Here is a 16,373-nt window from a genome sequence, read left to right on the forward strand (position 1 = left end):
CTTAACTCCTCTTTCCCCTTGAGTGGCTTGGATTTAGTAATTTACTTCTAGAGTATGGCAAACTAACATCATAATCCACAAATCTGGCAAGCACCACCTTGACAAAGTGATCTGAGGTTAACATCACTTGTGCTATTGATAACTTCAGTCTATTCATGAGAAAACAAACCCAAACTGAGTCATTCTATGAAATATCTTGACCACTCTGCTTCAAAGTGATTGCTTGAATTTATAAAGAGCAACAACTTCTCTTGGCTCAATTTTATCAGTATGTCTTCATTAAAAATGCTGAAAATGTCATGTGGCATCATTGCTATTTAACATATTTTCTTCTATCACCTCAATGAGTCATTTGACAACAGATGGAAATGATTAAGTTCTTTCTTGGTACATACATAATGCAGTCAAATCAGGTAGTGAAGTCTGGAATAGATTATGAAGGTTATATTTAATTTACAACAGAATTCAATAGGTCTCCTGAGCCACCAGACTATCCATCTCTTTATACAGTTCTCTTTAACTGAATCCATGTTAATATTAAGCTGTAATTTCAATTGGCTATTTTATCTAATTGCATTGAAGTTTTAAGCTAAATGAGTGTATTTTGCTTTCAAAATTAATTGTTATAAGGTTATCCTATTTAAAAAATTAGATTTAGTACTTTATCATGTAGATCTAATTCACTTTTAATGGCTGTGCAAGGGATTTATCAGCAAAGATGCATAATTTTTTTTTCTGAAATCCTTCCCTATTGGGGGAATCTCTTGATTTTTCAGTTATAATCCCCATCATTTTTTTTAGTAATTTAAGCCATTGGGCTCAATGTACAATCATTTTTGTAGTCATTTCACTCTCGTATCTAAGGTTATTTAAATGCCTAACCAATGTACAATAAAAGCTATAAAGTCACAAGTTAACTAGATAAACTTTATTGATACAATAACCCAAGCTAAGACTCATGAGAGAGAGTAGAACATATAGTCAATAACATGGGTTCCCAGATCTGGTTCAGGTCCCCAAAATGCTTACCTTGACCTGAACTTTGTAGGGAATGAACAGCGAAGGCCCACCTAAGTCAATACTCAACAGACCACAAACCAGTTTGATTTGTTACAACTGTGATGGTTACTAGAAGTGCACATTTTATTAGCCATATATAACACAAATAATACATCTCCATTAGTTAGATGATTCAGATGCTGTGAGCAGCAAGATACTATGTTCTAAATACTTATGTGTAGCCATCTCCAGGCATGGAGATCTTATTTATGTTAACCTGGGATCATTTGGTTAAGGTGGTGCCAGATTTCTAGGCTATTGTTACTAGTTTGCTATGCTATAGAAGTGGCTTGAGTCCAAGCCACTCAAGGGGCAAGAAATTAAGCTCCATCTCCCAGAGTGGAATTTCACAGAATTGGCAGTCATGTTAAAACCACTAGAATCTTTCCTTAGAATCTTGGAAAATGATGAGCCTTTTGAGCTAAGTCTTTTGCCAATCTTGTATTCCATCTGTCTCATACAGTTATGGAAAATCTCAAAAGCCTGAAATAATTAATATTCAACATTTCTGACTTCATTTCCCACAAATTTTACACATGGGAACTGCAAAGCTCCATGTTAAAACCACTTTGTGCTTTTTGATAAATGAGACTTTATCCTTTCAGTAGACATTTCTAACACTGCAGTGACTAAAGTTCTAGTTTTACAACTTTTCTTTTCTTGTTAGTACTGGACATTGTGAAGTAAGTATATCTGCATATATTTATGAGGTGGTTAATGTACCTGAAAACCTAAAAAAGGGAAACATAAAACAAGCCACACAGGACTCCAAATGGTACAATTAACTTTATTTTTTTTTAAATTTACATTTAACAAGTTAATGCCAAAATTCACAATTTGCTAGATACCCTGATAGGCTATGTGAGAACTCAAGCCTTACCTTCAGTTGAGCAATGCCCCTGATCAAATGTGAGGCTTTTACATTGTATTATTTAATCCCTTGAGGGGCAATATTGGGCCTACCAACTCTACATTGCTTCTCCCCATTTTACAAAAAAAAAAATTGAAATTGTGTCAAGAATCTAGAAAATTGCTCATAACATTTCTGCCACTCAAATAATACAGCATTGCATGTTCCTCACCTATGTACCACTGCAAGAGATTTTCCCTAGGATGTACTTAGAGCAGCTTTTACAAATAATTCTGTGAATTAGTTATCAACTTGCCATCTTAACAGGTTTATATTCAATTTCAGATTTTGCCTTTTACCTTTTCAATTAATCTTTTTTTGAAAATAGAAAACATCTACATGGATCAAAATTCAAAGATATTAAAAGGTGGAAATCTCACAGCCAACCCCCTTTATGTATATGCAACTACTTTCATTTACTTCTAGTTTAACCTTCCGGAGTTTCTAGTTGTAAAAATAAGCAAATACGATCATACAAACGTGTGTGTATATATATATATATTCTTATCTCTCTTTTCTAACATGAAAGGTAGCATGCAAGATGCCTTGCTCCAAATCTTGCAGTTTTTCTGCAGCGGTATAATCTTTGGCAATCACCTAAGTTTTGGTCTCATTAATCTTTAAAATGGAGAGAATATATGTGAGGATTAAATAGATCCAGCTAAGGTCCTCCGCCAGAGGATGGGTACACAATAACTCAACTCACACCAGACAAACCAGTACTCTTGTCCCGTCCTTGTGAGGTTGGGAAAACGTAGATTATCCTGGCATAAATGGTTTATAGCCTTCTACCTAAACGAAATAAAAAGAAAGTTTTCAGTTAAGACACAGGATGACTAAATCTATTCTTTGAGACAATTTGAAATGGAATGTACATCGGATTCTTCTACCTTCAAACAAAATCAAGGCTTCCAAATTCCCTAATTTATTCTGGTTCACCTGTGACTCCAGACAGGATCCAAAGACGAGTTTACAATCCCTTCTCTGGGTTTTATGGAGTCTTTACTTTACCCTTCTGTGTTAGCCTCTTAAAGCACTGAATCAACCTTAAAAGGGCACAGGAAAGGGCGGTTTGGAATGTTGTACAGGGTTTCTCCAGGTTTCCTATATTTGCCTCTTATCGCTACATGGATCTCGGTAGTCTTATTAAAAGAGCGTAAACGCATCAGAAGCTGCTTTTCTTCGTTGGGTGGAGCCATGTAAGGGAATTTCCTTTTGGTTAAGGTAGACACGGCTTCAGGCCTTTGCACGCACCACGCGCATGAGAACGCTCCGGCCGCCATTGGCCACGTGCTCGGAGCCTGGGTCATTTACTTGGCTTAAGGATAGGGACTCACCTGCGCTCGGAACTAAGGCCGCTGCACCTCCGCAGACGTTTACGGAAACTCCCGGCGCCCAAGGTTGGCCGCCAACAGGCTCTTGCCGCCGCGGGCAGGGGCCTAGCCCGGAACCTGCCACAAAGTAGCGGCGGGTGCGCCCTGGGGAAGCAAAGCGCAAACTCGTTACGGCGCCCGGGCCGGCCCGCGGGGAACCCTCCGGGCAGCTCCACGGGGCGTCTGTGCCTCACGCGGCCCCGGAATGAATGAGCACGACTGCCCGTCCCCCAGGCCGCTGAGAGCTGCTCTACCCCTCCGTTCTGGCCGCCGGGAGCAGGTGAGCTAAGGGCGGGCAAAGCTCGAGGGGATGCAGGGTAAGCCCAGCCCACCCGGGGCCCAAAGGCCGGCCGGGTGCCCTCCGCACCGCAGGGGTCCGAGGTCCGACCCACACTCACCGCGCAACCTGGCGGCATCGACAGGCGAGCGAATGCGCGACACAAGGACCTGGAAGGCCGCGCGGGGCCGGGATGGTGCAGGGCGCTGGGGGCGGGAGGAGACCGCGGACCCGGCAGCCAATCACCGGGAGGCTCGGGCGGAGCGGGAGGGAGGGCTCGGAAATGGGGGGTCAGCCAATCGCCGGGAAGGCTCTGGATGGGAGGGACGGATGGGCGGGGTCAAAGGCTGCCCGCTGTCCTTTGTCTGTCTGGTTCCTTCTGGCTCCTCTGTGGGTGGAGGGCGAACTGACCTTTACGCAGGGAGCATCCTTTCCCTACCCTCAGGGAGCACCAGCCTGGTAGCTGGATTCTTCAGGCATCTTGCCAGATCTTGGCCCTCCTGCCTGTGGTTCTTTCAGGCTAACTGGCCTTCCTCGGAAACTTTCCTGGGGTGGCCTTCGCGATTACCCCCATCCTACTGCAGTGCTGAGCTACGGTCCCGAGTCGTTCGTACTTCTAGAATCCTGAGCTCTTCTTTCCTATGCCACATTTTAATTCACTTATGTGTTCAACACAGATTTGGACGCCTTCTGTGTGTCATGCCCCGTTATAATCCTTAAATGGATTAAACAAAGGCTTTACGCTGACATTCTAGTACAGAACAAAAAACAAAGGTATAAATAATATGCCTATGTAAATAAGTGCCTAAGTAAAAAAAAAAAAACATTTATTACAACCTGAAAACTAAAATTAGCAAATAGTTTCTTCTGTAAACAGATGGCCCTTTGACACTAAGAAGAAACAAGGAAACAAAACTCTTCCTGACAGGTGTTACTGTGTTGCTTTGGGAAATATATTTCACTGGAGAAATGACTAAATACATGACAGACCCTTATACCAGGAAGGATAGCCTGTTGGTGCCCTGCACACCTGTGTAGATTCCTGTTTTGTCCATATTTGATGATGCAGAGGAAGAGACCCATATGGATAAGGTCATGTCCTGAGATGCGGGGCACATGGACCACAGTCTCGGTGGCGGTCACTAGTGAGAGAACACCCACTGGGGATGGGATAGCAGCCTTCAAACCCTTTACCCTCACCCCACTTCCTAGTCCCTCCTCTCCTATCCCGGAAATTGGTCTGCAGCTCGAGTTATCCTTCCCACTGTCCTGCCAACTGCAGGGTCCTGGGCCTGCTCTGCTTCAGCAGCACTTGCACCTCTCAGATCTGGGTTCCACCCCCTTAGCCTCCTTAGCACCTCAGGCCATTCTTCTCCACCCCCCCATCCCCCCCCACCCCCGCCTTTTCCTCTTTTGGTCTTCTGCACATCAAATACATACATTCCTCTCAACTTGAAAAAACTCATGTTTATTCCTCTCCTGTCATCCTTGCCAACCAACATTCAGACCAGGCTATGTCTACACTTGTCTTTAATGCCTTGCTTCGTTCAGCCCAGCTCACAGCTGGCCTCTCTCATCTGTATTTCACTTCATTTGCTCTACCCAAGGTCAATAATGATGCAAAATTCTCTGGGCCTTAGTCTTACCTGCCTCATGTTTCATAGCACTGACCACTCCCTTCATTTGGAATGTTTTCTTCACTGGATCCCTGCATCCTTACACTTTACTAGTTTTCCTCCCACTCCTCTTATCTTCCTACTTTAGTCTCTTAAGAATTCCCTTCTTCCTATTATTTTTTTTATTCTAGTAACATATGCAAAAAATTTCCCCCTTTTAACCACATTCAAATATATAATTCAGTGTTTAATTACATTCACAATATTTTGTTACCATCATAATCTATTACCATTACCAGAACTTTTCCATCATTCCAAATAGACTGTACATTATGAGCCTTAACTCCCTATTTCTTACCCACACCCTGTTCCCTGGTAACCTGTATTCTAGATTCTGATACAATGGGGCTTGCTTATTCTAATTATTTCATATCAGTGATATCATACAATATTTCTCCTTTTGTATCTGACTTATTTCACGCCGCATGATGTCTTCAGGGTTCATCCATGTTGTCATGTGTATCAGAACTTCATTCCTTTTTACACCCAAATAATATTCCATTGTGTATGTATAGTACATTTTGCTTATCCATTCATCAGTTGATGGACACTTGGGTTGCTTCCATCTTTTGGCAATTGTGACTTATGCCACTATGAATATCAGTGTGCAAGTATCTCTCTGCGTCCCTGCTTCCAAGACTTTTGGGTTTATATCTAGTAGTGGGATTGCCCAGTCACATGGTAATTCTATACTTAGCTTCCTGAAGAACTGCCAAATTCTTCCTCAGTGGCTACACCATTCTACATTCCCACAAGCAGTGAATGAATGTTCCTATTTTTCCACATACTTACTCTCTGTTCTAGTTTGCTAGCTGCTGGAATGCAATATACCAGAAATGGAATGGCTTTTTAAAAGGAGAATTTAATAAGTTGCTAGTTTACAGTTCTAAGGCCAAGAAAATGTGCCAGTTTAAACAAGTCTATAGAAATGTCCAATCAAAGGCATCCAGGGAAAGATACCTTGGTTCAAGAAGGCCAATGAAGTTCAGGGTTTCTCTCTCAAGTGGAAGGGCACATAGCCAGCACAGTCAGAGTTTCTCATCTGGAAAGGCACATGGTGAACATGGTCAGGCTTTCTCTGTCATCTGGAAGGGCGCATGGTGAGCACAGCATCATCTGCTAGCTTTTTCTCCTGGCTTCTTGTTTCATGAAGCTTCCTGGGAGGCATGTTCCTTTTTCATCTCCAAAGGTCGCTGGCTGGTGGACTCTGCTTCATGTGGCTATGTCGTTCTTCTCTCTTCTCTCAGAATCTCTTTCATTCTCCAAAATGTTTCCTCTTTTATAGGACTCCAGAAACTTATCAAGACCCACCCAAATGGGTGGAGATATGTCATCACCCAATCCAGCTTAACAACCACTCTTGATTAAATAACATCTCCAGGGAGATGATCTGATTACAGTTTCAAACATGCAGTATTGCATAGGGATTATTCTGTCTTTATGAAATGGGATTTAGATTACAACATGGCTTTTCTAGGGGACATACAACCTTTCAAACCAGCACACTCTCCAACACTTGTTATTTTGTTTCTTTATGAGTAGCCATTCTAGCCCCTGTGAAATGCTATCTCATTGTGGTTTCAATTTTCATTTCCCTGATGGCTAAGGATGTTGAGCATCTTTATATGTGCTCTTCAGCATTTGTATTTCTTCTTTGAAGAAATGTCTATTCAAGTCTTTCGGTCATTTTAAAAATTGGATTGTCTTTTTGTTGTTGAATTGAAGGTTTTCTTTATATATTCTGGATATTAAACACTTATCAGATATGTGGTTTCTCTCCTTCATATTCTTTCAATGATGTTCTTGTCTCCTTTCCTCCTTAACTCTCTTCCCTGTGTCTTCTCTCCTACCAGCTAATTTCCCATTATGCTGTTAAGAGCTAAGGAGAAAAAATGTAGACATTTATCAAAACGTGAAAAACTAAAAATAGCAAATAATCACTTCTTTGAACAAATACCCAATAAATATTCCAATAAATGCCACTTACTGAGAGCCAAATACTTGACACACATTTCTAGTTCTTAAAGTAATTTTGCAAAATAGATAGTAAAAAAATATTAAGTAACCTTTATTTTACTTATGAGCCAGGCAGACCACTGAGTGCCTTACATGAATGTACTTTTATCACCATTTTAGAGATTATAAAACCAAGGCTAAGAAAGCCTAAGTGATGTGCCCAAAACACACAATTAGTGGCAGAACCAAGATTCCAATCCTGGACCCCAGCCTCTTTTTCCACCACCTCATTTCCCTCCCCATGTGGAGGTGATCTTTCAGCTAAGACCTCAGTCCTGAACTTTAGGCCCCATATACTCATCAGACTTCTATACATCCCTGTTTGGATATCCCACAGATGCTACAAAATCAGCTTATCCCAGAGTTCATTCTCTCCCCCTAACCCCACTCTTCCTTTTAGTTCTGTCATCCAGTGGTCCACGACTCAGCTTCCCAGTATCTACTTCCCTGCCCTCACTCATTCAGATGATTTTTCTCTTGACCATCCCAAGAGTCTTTCTTCTCCATCCCCCTTGCCTGGACTTTAGTACCAACTTCATCATCTCCTGCCTGGACCTCACCTGTTCTGGCATCCTAGAATGGTGTCTCATTGCCCTCAGGATCAAGACCAAGCTCCTTGGCGCAGAGCCTAATGTCTTTACAGCCTTCCCCCGCTTGCAGTTCCACCAGGCCCCCCACACGTCCTGAGCACTTGCATTTCCCACTATGGTTTAGTACTGTCTCTTGTTTCCATGCCTATAACCCTCACATACTCTCTGCCTGGATGTCCTGTATCCCTTCACTGCCTGGTTAATGTTTCCTCTTTTTAAAGTACATTGCTCAAGAATTATCTTTTGGAACCTCCACTGGGTTGTTCATTTCTTGAAGAACAAAGGGTTAAGGATGGTAGGCAAGGGGAAAAGGAAGAAAATACATTTAGAAAACACTCTGGCATATGTGATGTAATATCATGTATGAAAAATTGTGTGTGCACATGTGTGGTTGCAGGTAACCTCAACGTTGGTTGCATCAGGAAGGTAGGATTCCAGGTAACTTTTATTTTCTTCTTTATATTTGTATATGTCACCCAAATACTTTAAAATGAGGAAGTATTATTTTTGTATATTTTAAAAGGAAAATAATAAAGCTATTTCACTGTGAATAAAAAAAAAATAGAAAGCTTATTATATGCCCCTAAAAGTAATTGGAGGAACATAATATCAGTATAAAGCATGATCCTCTGCAGGAATACACAGCTGGTAGCTGCCCAGATAGAGATCCTGTGTGGTGCTTAACTCTTCCCTTCCCTCAAAGGCCAGTACTGATGACTGACCAGCATTGGGCACCACTGACCTGTAACTAGAAAATGGAAGTATCTCCCTTGTGAAGATTTCTCTGTCCTCTCCTGTGTTAACCCTCTCACTCCCAATTGCCTTAATCCTAATCCAATGATAAGAACTGGCTCTCCATCTCCTGCCTGGGTATCTATCTATTGGAGTTGGAAAGTGAAGGAGGGTAAGGAGTGGTTCTGAGTACTGTGGGAGGCACCTCGAGGGGATTAGGACGGTACAAGAGGACTGCGTCTTGAGTGGCCTCATACTTAACCCTGACCATCAGGTGGCTTGCTCCATCAAATGCTCTATTATGAGCCAATATTCTAGTAAATTGTTAGAATGTTTCTTCTTTTGTAAGCTTTAACTTTTTTCTACTGCAAAAATATGGCAATTACCTACTACAAAAAGGTAACTTAAAATTTATCACATAAGGTAGTTGGCTGAGCTATCTGTTTTGCTATTTCAGCAAGGAAGCAAGTTGGGCTGAGTAATCTGGTGATATCTTTGAAGAGAAACTGCTGCAGGCAAGAATGGAGGAGGCACACATCCTGTGAATGCTAATGGTGGCTCACTACCCCATCTCTGATCTTGTTCACTTTACTGATTTCTCTTTTTCTCCCTCTTTCTTTCCCTAGCACTTAAATTCACATTTTATTTCCCCCCAAACTATTTTTACTTAGTAAAATATGCTTTTCATGGTATGGTTGAATAAGGAGGGGGTAAGGGGAGCTGTGATTGTGAGAAAAAGTAAAAGAGAAAAATGCTTAACCTTTGAAAGCAACCTCCTCCTGCTGGGATGTCATTTATCTAACAAATATTTATTGACAACCTCCCAAATTATAAGCATTGTGGTAGGGCTGGTGGAAAATAATCAAAACATGGACTTTACCCTTATGGAATTTTTAGTCTAGTGGGTGGGACAGATATTAGCACAAAATCACATTTAAAAATCTAAAATTAGCTTTTTGTAGAGCCATTATAAACCAGCAGATGCCGCCATGTTTGCCACCAGCTGAGAGAGTATCATTGAACGTCATTGGCCTTCTTGAACAAGCTCTCTCCAGCGATTTTAATATATAACAAGGGATGAGAACCAGTGGCCTACTTGAAGAAGATAATGTGCAAGAAATGTGGAGAGCAAGAGATGCAGCGATGAAAGAAGTGTCAGAGAGACGTGACACTGTTGGCTCTAAAGATGGAACAGAGGTTCCAGATATAAGGAAAGCAAGCAACCTCTACAAACTGGAAAAGGCCAGGAAATGGATTCTCCCCTAAAGCAACCAGGAAGGAATGCAGTTATGCTGATACTTCGATATTGGCCCAGTGATAACCATGTCTGGCGTCTAACTTACAAAACTGTAGGATGATAAATATGCATTGTTGAAGCCACTAAACTTGTGGCAATTGGTTACAGCAATAACAATGGGAATTGAGTAGCTTACAGTGTTGAGGCCCTAAAATTGTCCAAACTAAGGGACTATCAAAGCAATGTTTTCTTCCTGAAGACCACCTGCATATTTAGCATATGCTAAATATCACATGATAGACATGAGAAAATAAAAATGGTGGATTTGTGACCCAGAGACCAGCTCTGCAAGAAATACTAAAGGGAACACTAGAGACAGATATGAAAAGACAGAAGAGAGAGGTATGGAGAAGAGTATAGAAAGGAAGACTATGAGTAAAGGTAAAAAGAAGGAAAATTAGATATGACATATAAAATCCAGAAGGCAAAATAGCAGAAGAAAGTCCTACCCATGCAGTAATAACACTAAATGTTAATGGATTAAACTCTCCAATCAAAAGACATAGTCTGGCAGAATGGATTAAAAAACAGGACCCATCTGTATGCTGTCTCTACTCAAAGGACACGAGGCCAAGGACACAAATGGACATTTTACACATCAGTATTTATAGCAGCATTATTAACAATTACCAAGAGATGGAAACAGCCAAAATGACCAACAACGGACAGCTGACTAAACAATCTGTGACATTTACATAAGATGGAATATTATGCAGCTGTAAGACAGAATAAAGTTATGAAGTATGTAACAACATGAATGGACCTTAAGGACATTATGCTGAGTGTGATTAGCCAGGAAAAAAAGGACAAATACTGTATGGTCTCACTGATATGAACTGACATTAGTGAATAAACTTGGAATATTTCCTTGGTAACAGAGACCATCAGGAGATAGAAATAGGGTGAGATATTGGGTAATTGGAGCTGAAGGGATACAGATTGTGCAACAGGACTGAATATAAAAACTCAGAAATGGACAGCACAATACTACCTAACTGTAATGTAATTATGTTAAAACACTGAATGAAACTGAATGTGAGAATGATAGAGGGAGGGGGCTGGGGACATAAATGAAATCAGAAAGAAAGATAGACAATAAAGACTGAGACGGTAGAATCTAGGAATGCCTAGCATGTATAATAATAGTGAAATGTACAATGTACAAATTTTAAAAATGTTTTTGCATGAGGAAGAACAAAGGAATATCATTATTGCAGGGTGCTGAAAATAGATGATAATTAATACTTTAAAATATCACTTTATGTGTGAGACTAAAGCAAAAAAATGTTTATTTGTTACAAAATTTATATTTTGACTAGAGCATTTCCTAATATAACTCATGTAGATAGTTTGATTGAATGTCATAAGTACTTGGAATCTCAGGTAGGACATGAGATTTTGTTAGTTTGTCCAAAGTGATGCCCCGATGAATCCCAGAGTGATTTGACCAGTGACTAGAAAAGTGTTTGCAAGCCCCCTTCAGGGAATGGTGAGAGTGGGGAGAAATTCAACTTCCCCAAGTTGAATTCCTGATATTCTCACAAGCAGTGTGGACAACCAAAGCTATAGGCTGAGCTCCCAGTCTTGGGGGTTGTTCATATGAAACTTAACCCCATGAAGGATATGTCAAGTCTACTTAAAATTTAGGCCTAAGAGTCACCCCCAAGAGAGCCTCTTTTGTTGCTCAGATGTGGCCTCTCTCTCCAGCCAACATGACGAGCAGTCTCACCACCCTCCCCTTCTCTGCGTGGGACATGACTCCCAGGGGTGTGGACCTTCCTGGCAACGTGGGACAGAGATCCTGGAATGAGCTGAGACTCAGCATCAAGAGACTGAGAAAAACCCTAGAAGGAGCTGAGAATTAACATCAAGGGATTGAGAGAACCTTCTCGACCAAAGGGGGAATAGTGAAATGAGACTAAGTGTCAATGGCTGAGAGATTCCAAACAGAGTCAAGAGGTTATCCTGGAGGTTATTCTTATGCATTAGGTAGCTATCACCTTGTTGTTCAAGATGTAGCAGAGAGGCTGGAGGGAGCTGCCTGAAAATGTGGAGCTGTGTTCCAGTAGCCATGTTTCTTGATGATGATGGAACAATGATAGAGCTTTCACAATGAGACTCTGTGAATGTGAAAACCTTGTGTCTGATGCTCCTTTTAGCTACTATATCAACAGAAGAGTAGAACATATGGAATAAAAATAAATAATAGGGGGGAACAAATGTTAAAATAAATTTAGTTTGAAATGCTAGTGGTAAATGAAAGCGAGGGGTAAGGAGTATGGTATGTATAATCTTTTTTTTCTCTGTTATCATTTTATTTCTTTTTCTGTTGTCTTTTTATTTCTTTTTCTAAATCGATGCAAATGTTCTAAGAAATGATGAATATGCAACTATGTGATGATATTAAGAATTACTGATTGTATATGTAGAATGGAATGATATCTTAATGTTTTGTTTGTTAATTTTTTTAATTAATAAAAAAAGTTAAAAAAAAATGGTGGAAAATCCTAACTAGCCAACAATAAAGAAATGGAGAAATAAGTTTAAAAAAAATCTAAAATTATCTTTTAACAGGAGCTAACATGGAGGTTAGGTACTCAGCTGTAAGGTTGAAGAAGGTATCATCAAACAGAAAAGTGAAAATGAATTTACAAGGCAAAGGAGAGGAGCATGGAGTGTCATTCCAGGTAGAGAAAAGAGCATTTGCAGAGTGAGAGTGTGTGTGGTGGGAAGGAGTGCAATACTGCATTCATGGAAATGTAACGAGGCCATTGTGACTTCAGCATTGTCAAGGAGTACATGTGTGCAGGGTAAGGCATGATGTCAGCCGGACTGCAGGGAAATGTGACTGGAGACACTAGTTGCAGCCAGACCATGCTGGACCTTGTAGGCCATATTTAAAATGCCCATAAATGATGCCCATTAAAAATGTGTTATATAAATACGTCAACAAAAAGTTGACATTTTCAAAAAGTTGAACATAGAATTACTGCATATCCCGACAATTTCACTCTTAGGTATATAGAAAGCAAGGACAAGATACTTGTTTACCAATATTCATAGCAGCATTATTCACAATTGCCAAAAGATGGAAAAACTCAAGTGTCCATCGACAGATGAATGGAGAAATAGAATGTGGTATATATGCCTAATGGAATTTTATTCAGTTGTAAGAATGAATGATGTTCTGATACATGTTACAACACGGATGAACCTTGAAAACATTATGCTAAGTAAAATAAGCCACGTACAAAAGGACAAATTTTGAGTGATTCCACTTATAAGAAAAATCTAGAATCAGCAAATCCACAGAGGCAGAAGCAATAACCTAGACTATAGGTTACCAGATACTGGTGGAGAGCGGGAAAGAATGGGAAATTATTGCTTAATAGGTATGGAATTTCTGTTTGAGGTGATAAAAAAATTGGTAATAGATGGTGATGAGGGTAGCACAATATTGTAAATGTAATAAATGCCACTAAATTCTGTACTTATACTGTTTAAAATGGCAAATTTTATTTTATATATAAAATTGCAATAAGAACCATTTTTGTAAAGGTATTTGCAAGACCAGTGTGTGTTCAGTCTAGCACATTTCCAGGTAGCAGTAGCTAACTGTGCTGGCTTGAAAGGATTATGTGCCCTAGAAAAGCCATGCTTTAACCCTGATCCAATTTTGTGGGAGCAACCATTTCCCTTAATCCTAACTCAACAATGTAGGTTAGAATCTTTTGGTTAGATTATCTTCATAGAGATGTGACATTCCCAATTGTGGGTATTAACCTTGGATTACAGGGAGATATGACTCCACCTATTTGTGGATCTTGATTAGTTTAATGGGATCCTTCAAAAGAGAAAACATTTTAGAGCAACATGATCTGAGAGAGCCAGGAGAAACATAAGAGCCCAGGCAGCCAGAGACCTTTGGAGATGAAGAAGGAAAACACCCCCAGGAGAGCTTCATGAAACAAGAAGCCTGGAGAGAAAACTAGCAGATGTCACCATGTTTGCCTTTGCCTTTCCAGTTGAGAGAGGACTGCTGAAACGTCATTGGACTTCTTGAACCAAGGTATCTTTCCCTGGATGTCTTAGATTGGAGATTTCTATAGACTTGCATTAATTTGGACAATTTCATGGCCTTAAAATTGTAAATTTGCAACTTAATAAATTCGCCATTTTAACAGCCATTCTGTTTCTGGTATATTGCATTCTGGCAGCTAGCAAACTAGAACACTAACTTTTATTGAGCACTTATTATATGCTTTTCACTTCTTTAACTGCTCTACAGATCATCTCATTTAATCTTGACAACTACTTTATCCAGCAGGTACTATTAAATTTCTCATTGGATACCTAAGGAACCACATATTGCCAAAATCTTGTGGGGACTATTCTATTCCTAGTCTAATAATATAAATGACTGATGACTGGTGAATTCTAAGCACATCCAAACAGTGTAGCAGGCAGTGGCTCAAGTTGTCCCCAAACATTTGTCCACTCACGTGCACAAACACGCAAACTTAGGGGACTCGCGAGGAAACTGAAAGTATAGCTGAAATGGCAAGATGGTTACACACAAGATGGCAGCATGGAATTCCCAGTTTTATAGTTTTGAAGGTGCTTTTCCTTATGATTGTGGGATTTAATTTAGGATCTTTTAAAGATTTACATTTCAGCAGCTTTATTACAAGTTGTACGTTGACTTGCAGAGCTTAAAGAATAATGCATCTTGCCTAGTAGCATTTGACTATACTGGATTTTAAATATTGCTTTTTCTTTCAAACAAAAAGTTCCTTAAAAGGATTATATATTGTCTGTTTTGCTTAACTTCTAATGCGTTCTATGAGATTATCGTATAAATTATATTTGGTCAGTCAAAGGTCTCCAATTGAAACTTCATTCCAAATAAACTATTTAATTCTGTTAAAGAAAATTGAGTGAAGAGATCAATCTGCTTCTGTAGCATAATTTTAATGAGACTGCTTGAATCCTGTCCTGTTCTACATCAAACAAGGAAAACAAATCCCTTGAGGTTCTATTTCTGAGTCTACCAGAGGTTTTGCCCTTGTACCCAGAACAAGATGAAACCTGTTACTTTTTTTCCATTGCAAAATGTAGGCAATGCTTTTAGCCTTTTTTATGGGAGTGGCAGGATTAATGAGCACTATAAATGACCTTGACCTATTTTGTAACTGCAAATGCATTTTAATTGCTATATTTTCATGAAAAAAAAAGATATCTACTAGCTTTTTTTTCCTGATGAGTTAATATTAGGCTAAAATGTTACAATCTGAAATATATAGCTTATCAGTAGCTCTTCAAAATTCCAATCTCCAAATTTAAAAAAAGGAGAATAAGATAAATATTTGAAGTGATAATCAAAACAGTAGGAAGAAAGTGAAAGTGTTGTCTTAAAAATTAGGGTCTATTTTATCAAAACTGTGACCTTTGTTCTCAGTAAGATTAGTAAGAGTGTCTAAAATACATTATTAAAGCCTATGTTGAATAAAGCTGAATTGCTGGAAGAAACGTCAAAGCAAATTGGTGTGTCAGGATATTTTATCCATGGGAGCATATATGTCAAAGCCAGCTGAGAAGTTTGTGACAATGCCCTTTAGAGTGACTCCTGATCACTCTGAGATTGTGTCATCATTCCTGATACTGACGCTGAGGACCTGGGATTGATGGTACATGAAGTAAGAAAACACTTTCAAACTTGGTGATTTTCCATGGGTCCAGCTAGTCAAAGATTCTCTTACCTGCCCCAGGTTATCATTACCGGTCTGCATTGTTGTGGGAAGAGGGTAGTCCTTATTTCAACAATAAAGTCAGATGTACATTGTGATTCACGTGTTCTTGAAAGGCAATGGGTCAGAATTGCAAGGTATGAAACTGACTACTTCAAAATATTGAGCTGCTAGAGGGAATACTTGACACCCAATACCTATAGGATCCAGGTGGAGGAATTTCCAGCAGAATAATATGCCTGGCTTCTCTCTGCTCCCTCCCTCAGGGCAGGAGTAACATCTTCTCTGATGGGTGAATTTCAGAGAAGGAACTGAGCAGGGAGTGCCAGCCTCTCCTTACCTTCAGGTCTCTGGGATCTGCTAACTTGCAGAGAGCTAGGTGAAGTCTGTTTTCCACAATTGAGCCCATCAAACATACTTGCTTGGTGCTTCTGGCCATGTCGTTGTTAATGTCCATTATGTGGGGCCTGGAATGGATTTTGCATAACAAATGAAGAAAATCCCTGCTCATAAAATCCCTCCAACAATCATCCTATTTCAGTAACTCAGAGGAGAAATCACTCTCTTCATGTAAGCTGGTGTGCAGATGAAATCGGAAATAATGAATATTTTATGTTTTGCTCTTGCACCCATTTTTCTATACACTGGACAGCAGTAGCTGTAGATGTGCAAGGTGAATGGGAAAAGGGTAATATT

General features: G+C 39.9%; 1 protein-coding gene and 1 non-coding gene across 2 annotated transcripts; both read right to left on the bottom strand.

The window, feature by feature from the left end:
- Nucleotides 1–2,767: 2,767 nt before the first annotated feature.
- On the bottom strand, nucleotides 2,768–16,116 carry LOC143663394 (uncharacterized). The gene is made up of 3 exons (XM_077137090.1): nucleotides 16,018–16,116; nucleotides 3,741–3,825; nucleotides 2,768–3,447 (listed from the first exon to the last, which is right to left on the bottom strand). Exons 1-3 carry the CDS (start codon nucleotides 16,114–16,116, stop codon nucleotides 3,206–3,208), a joined length of 426 nt encoding a protein of 141 aa, XP_076993205.1. The 3' UTR covers nucleotides 2,768–3,205.
- Nucleotides 2,907–3,028, bottom strand: LOC143663774 (small nucleolar RNA SNORA26). The gene has a single exon (XR_013166158.1). It is a non-coding gene; the product is annotated as a small nucleolar RNA SNORA26 (small nucleolar RNA).
- Nucleotides 16,117–16,373: the final 257 nt, after the last annotated feature.

This window comes from Tamandua tetradactyla, chromosome 19, assembly GCF_023851605.1.
Source record: "Tamandua tetradactyla isolate mTamTet1 chromosome 19, mTamTet1.pri, whole genome shotgun sequence".
In the NCBI taxonomy this organism is placed as follows: Eukaryota; Metazoa; Chordata; class Mammalia; order Pilosa; family Myrmecophagidae; genus Tamandua; species Tamandua tetradactyla.